Source organism: Mandrillus leucophaeus, unplaced genomic scaffold (assembly GCF_000951045.1).
Source record: "Mandrillus leucophaeus isolate KB7577 unplaced genomic scaffold, Mleu.le_1.0 Scaffold56, whole genome shotgun sequence".
In the NCBI taxonomy this organism is placed as follows: domain Eukaryota; kingdom Metazoa; phylum Chordata; class Mammalia; order Primates; family Cercopithecidae; genus Mandrillus; species Mandrillus leucophaeus.
Window position 1 is genome coordinate 6,593,159 of NW_012106030.1, and position 4,639 is coordinate 6,597,797.

Consider the following 4,639-nt stretch of genomic DNA (forward strand, 5'->3'; position numbering starts at 1 on the left):
AAAAAACTTAGGCAGGGATGGTGGTGCACACCTGCAGTCCCGGCTGATTAGGAGGCTGAGGCACAAGACTCCCTTGAATCTGGGAGGCAGAGGCTGCGGTGAGCCAAGATCGTGCCACTGTACTCCAACCTGAGCAACAGAGCAAGACTGTCTCAAAATAAAAAGAAAGAAACAAATGGAGCACACCTATGGAGACTGATTCCTGCCTGGCTGAGCCATTTCTCACAGACCCCAAATTTTGCAATAACTGTCTCTCTATTTCTAAAACCCAAGTGGCATCAACCAAGCCAACTGGATGGAAACCAGCTGGGTTCATAAGATTACTGAGTTTCCATTCTTTACCTCTTTGAATAGGTTAAGAAAGCACTTCATGAGATTATTTTGTTTTGTTTGTATGTGATCAGTTGAAAAACTCGAGAGTTATGTTGGGGGATGGGGTAAAAAGGCCGGGACTGATTGGTAACAGAAATGGAATATAATTTCACCTGGTCCCATTCTCCAACATGAAGCTTGTTAGATGGTAAATATTAGTGGACCAAAACGCCATATCATCCAGTCCTCCAAGAAAATACTCTTGGAATTGTTCCACCAAAAACGGGGACTTTGTAGAGTAAGAGGGATATAACTATGGCAGAGAGAAAGAAAAAATAAAATACATATGGTACTATTCCTGCTATCTTTATAATCCTTTAAGATTGGGAAGAATGAAGACTTTACCTTGGAAACAGCTAGCATCTCACCATACCTGCAACATAAACAATAATTTTGGCTGTGAGTTGCAGTTTCTAACAGAGAAATGAAGCAAATAACGAAGAAAAAGTTCCATCCGTCCTTATCCACTGTCCTGCAACTGCCTTTGAATAATAGGTAGAATCCATAAATCCGAAATCCAGTCTCAGGAAACAAAAACATAAAAACTGTGCTAAGGAAGTCACAACAAAATCAGCTGCAAATTGTCCTCCGAGTTACACTTACATTTCTAAGAACTGGATATGTGAACAATCAACAATTACATTTTCAGTGATGACTTCTCGACCATAGAGTTTCTCATAAATTCCCAGTAGATCTTTGACTGGCACATACCTGAAAAATGCAGAATAATGTATGAGTTGTTTTGATTCTGAAGCTGAAAATAGTAACAGCAGCAGCAGCTACCAGTTATTCCATGATTATCTTGTGCCAGGCACCATGTAAAAGTCTTTACATGCACTAGTTATTTAATCCTAGCCATGACATCAGGTGGTTAGTACTATCATATTTCCATTTTACATAAGAAGAAATGATTAAGGCACAGAAAAGCTAAATAATTGGCTCAATGATGCAGAGCGAACAACTGGTAACTGAATCAAACATTTATGTAGGTATACTCAGATTGGAAACTGTAACAAACAAAAGGAGTGGTTAATTTTGTGAATTCAGAGTTCTTTCGAGAAGTAATTTAAAGTATTTTCATTGTTTCAAGTTGAATGGAAAAGAAAAATTATTTTAAAAACACTATTATAAAAATGCCTCCTCACCCTAACATCTTAATTTCAGAGTATACAAAGTATACAAAAAACTACAACAAAGTATAAAAGTATTGTGAAAGGACAATAAATCTCAGAACCCCAAAATCACTAAACTAAAGGGAAAAGTCAAGCTGGGAATCACATAGGGCAAATCTGCCTCCCAATCTATTCCTGTGTGTGTGGTTTTTTGTTTTTTTATTTTGGAGATGGAGTTTCACTCTTGTTGCCCAGGCTAGAGTGCAATGGTGCAATCTCCATTCACCACAACCTCCGCCTCCTGGGTTCAAGCAATTCTCCTGCCTCAGCCTCCCGAGTAGCTGGGATTACAGGCATGTGCCACCACGCCTGGCTAATTTTATATTTTTAGTAGACACGGGGTTTCTCCATGTTGGTCAGGCTGGTCTCGAACTCCCAACCTCAGGTGATCCACCCGCCTCAGCCTCCCAAAGTGCTGGGATTACAGGCGTGAGCCACCGCACCGGGCCCTCCCAATCTATTTCTAAGTGAGATTAAAAAGCTACATACCTCCCTCACAATTTGCCTACAAGGAATTAAAAGATTAAAAAACTACATACCTCCCTCACAATTTGCCTACAAGGAATTAAAAGATTAAAAAACTACATACCTCCCTCACAATTTGCCTACAAGGAAATTCCTGTGGGCAAAGGACAGACAGAACTCAAAAATCATCCCCCTGCTCACCTGAGACAAATGTATATCTGATTGCTTCCTTGGCCTAATTGTTTCACTAAACCAGACTACAGCATAAGTAACACTATTCCTGTAAATTGTATATTCAGTGAAAGGCTAATTGGAAACCAGGAGGAATGTCTTGTATCTACGATGACCTGGAAGCCTCCTCCCCCGCTTTGAGTTGTCCCGTCTTTCTGGACTGAACCAATGGACATTTTAGCTATTTAATTATTTTTTTTTTTTTGAGATGGAGTCTCACTCTGTCACCCAGGCTGGAGTGCAGTGGTGCAATCTCAGTTCACTGCAACCACCACCCTTTAAGTTCAAGCAATTCTCCCGCCTCAGCCTCCCAAGTAGCTGAAACTACAGGCATGCACCACCATGCCCGGCCAAAACAATTAACCTGTAAGGGGACTGAACCCGCAACCCTGGTGTCATTAGCATCACACTCTAATCAACTGAGCTAACTGGCCAACAGCCATTTCACATATATTGATTGATGTCCCATGTCTCCCTAAAATGTATAGATAACCACCAAGATGTGCTCCAACCACCTTGGGCACATGTTGTCATCAGGATCTCCTGAGGCTGTGTCATGGGTGTGTCCTTAATCTTGGCAAAACAAACCCCCTAAATTGATTGAGACTTGTCTCAGATACTTCTTGGTTTACAGTATAAAGCAATGAAGAGAATTCTAAATCAGGCTTTTGGTTCACAAATATTAGTTATTTCAGTAGGAAAGAGCAGCATTTAAAAATCAGATTTATACTGAATCATCTTTTAATTTAAAAATTCTCAGAATAAGCAAGATAAAAATCACAACCAACAAAATCTAATTTCAGTAGGTTTTTTTTTAGTAGGTAAAAGAAAGACACAATTGAGAGACTCATTTTTTATTTTATAAGAGCGCTGGAATGGCATTCCCAATGAAAATAGCTTAAAAGGTCAGACAAAATAACAAAAAATATTTTTTTAAATGAATCACCAAGCTAGCAGGGCAGCAGAAATTTTTCAAAGACCAAAAACAACTAGAAACAAAAAAACCCTGGGAGGTAAGCAATTGGGACAACCAGCTTTTGCCCTGAGAACATGTGCCACACCCTACACTTTAGGTTTGGAACCTGGATGGTTTTGTTTGTTTGTTTGTTTGTCTGAGACGGAGTTGGAGTCTCACCCTGTCATCCAGGCTGGAGCGCAGTGGCATGATCTCGGCAGCTCTTAACTTGAGCCTACTTATTCTAGCATCATGGAATATCACCAAACATGACCAGTATAACTCCAGTCATATCTGATAAAGGAGACTCTAATGCAGCAACTATTATTAGAGATAAAGAGGGTTACTGCCTGACAATAAAAAGCTCAGTTCACAAGATATCCTTTTGAAATTGAATGTACCTAACAATATATCTTCAAAATCTATATAGCAAAGCAAACTTTGACAGAACTAGAAGAAATTGAAAAATCCACTCTCATGGGGGAGATTTTTAAAACTAATTTCTCTCTTAATAATCAGTAGATCAACCTGATAAAAAGTAAAGAAATAAATAGTGATGCTATCTTACTTATACTTTACAAATCTTTTTATTTAAGTGGTAATTTGTTGTTTTGTTGTTGTTGTTGTTGTTGAGAAGTTGTTGTTGTTGATGGAGTTTTGCTCTTGTCTCACAGGCTAGAGTGCAATGGCATGATCTCAACTCACTGCAACCTCCGCCTCCCAGGTTCAAGTGATTCTCCTGCCTCAGCCTCCTGAGTCACTGGGATTACAGGTGCATGCAATCACACCAGGCTAATTTTTGTATTTGTAGTAGCGATAGGGTTTCACCATGTTGGCCAGGCTGGTCTCAAACTCCTGACCTCAGGTGATTCACCTGCCTCGCCTTCCCAAAATGCTGGGATTACAGGCATGAGCAGCCGTGCCTGGCCTCAATATTTCAAAATTGTTAATTTTCCAATTCATTTCTAGATTCAATGAACACTTAATCAAAATTTCACCAAAGTTTTTCTTGGAACATGACAACTTCAGCCTAAATCTCATTTGAAAGAACAAAGGCAAAGAATAGGCAGGGTACTTTTGAAGAAAAAGGACTGGTTAAAAGATCTGCCCTACCAGAGGCCAAGACTTATTATAAAGCTATAGCAACTAAAATAATCAGTATTGTTCAGGAACCAAAAGGACACAACAGAAAGCCCAGACACTGACCCGTACATACACATACTATTTTAATTTACAACCCAAAGGGGGTGCAGTGGCTCACACCTGTAATCCCAACACTTGGGAGGCCAAGGTAGTCAGATCGCTTGAGCCCAGGAGTTCAAGAGCAGCCTGGGCAACATGGCAAGACCCCATCTCTTACAAAACATTAAAAAATTAGCCAGGTGGAGGCTGAGGTGGGAGGATCACTTGAGCCTGGAAGTTGGAGGTTGCAGTGACCCAAGAT

General features: G+C 40.1%; 1 protein-coding gene across 1 annotated transcript in view; it reads right to left on the minus strand.

Annotated features, from left to right (window-relative positions):
• The window catches only part of GPLD1 (glycosylphosphatidylinositol specific phospholipase D1), a 75,472-nt gene that overhangs the window by 45,058 nt on the left and 25,775 nt on the right, over window positions 1–4,639 (minus strand). Inside the window, exons 8-10 of the mRNA XM_011998202.1 lie at window positions 976–1,083; window positions 718–745; window positions 486–625 (exon numbers count right to left, since the gene is read on the minus strand). Coding sequence (XP_011853592.1) covers window positions 486–625; window positions 718–745; window positions 976–1,083 — 276 coding nt within the window. The remainder of the gene's footprint in view (window positions 1–485; window positions 626–717; window positions 746–975; window positions 1,084–4,639) is intronic.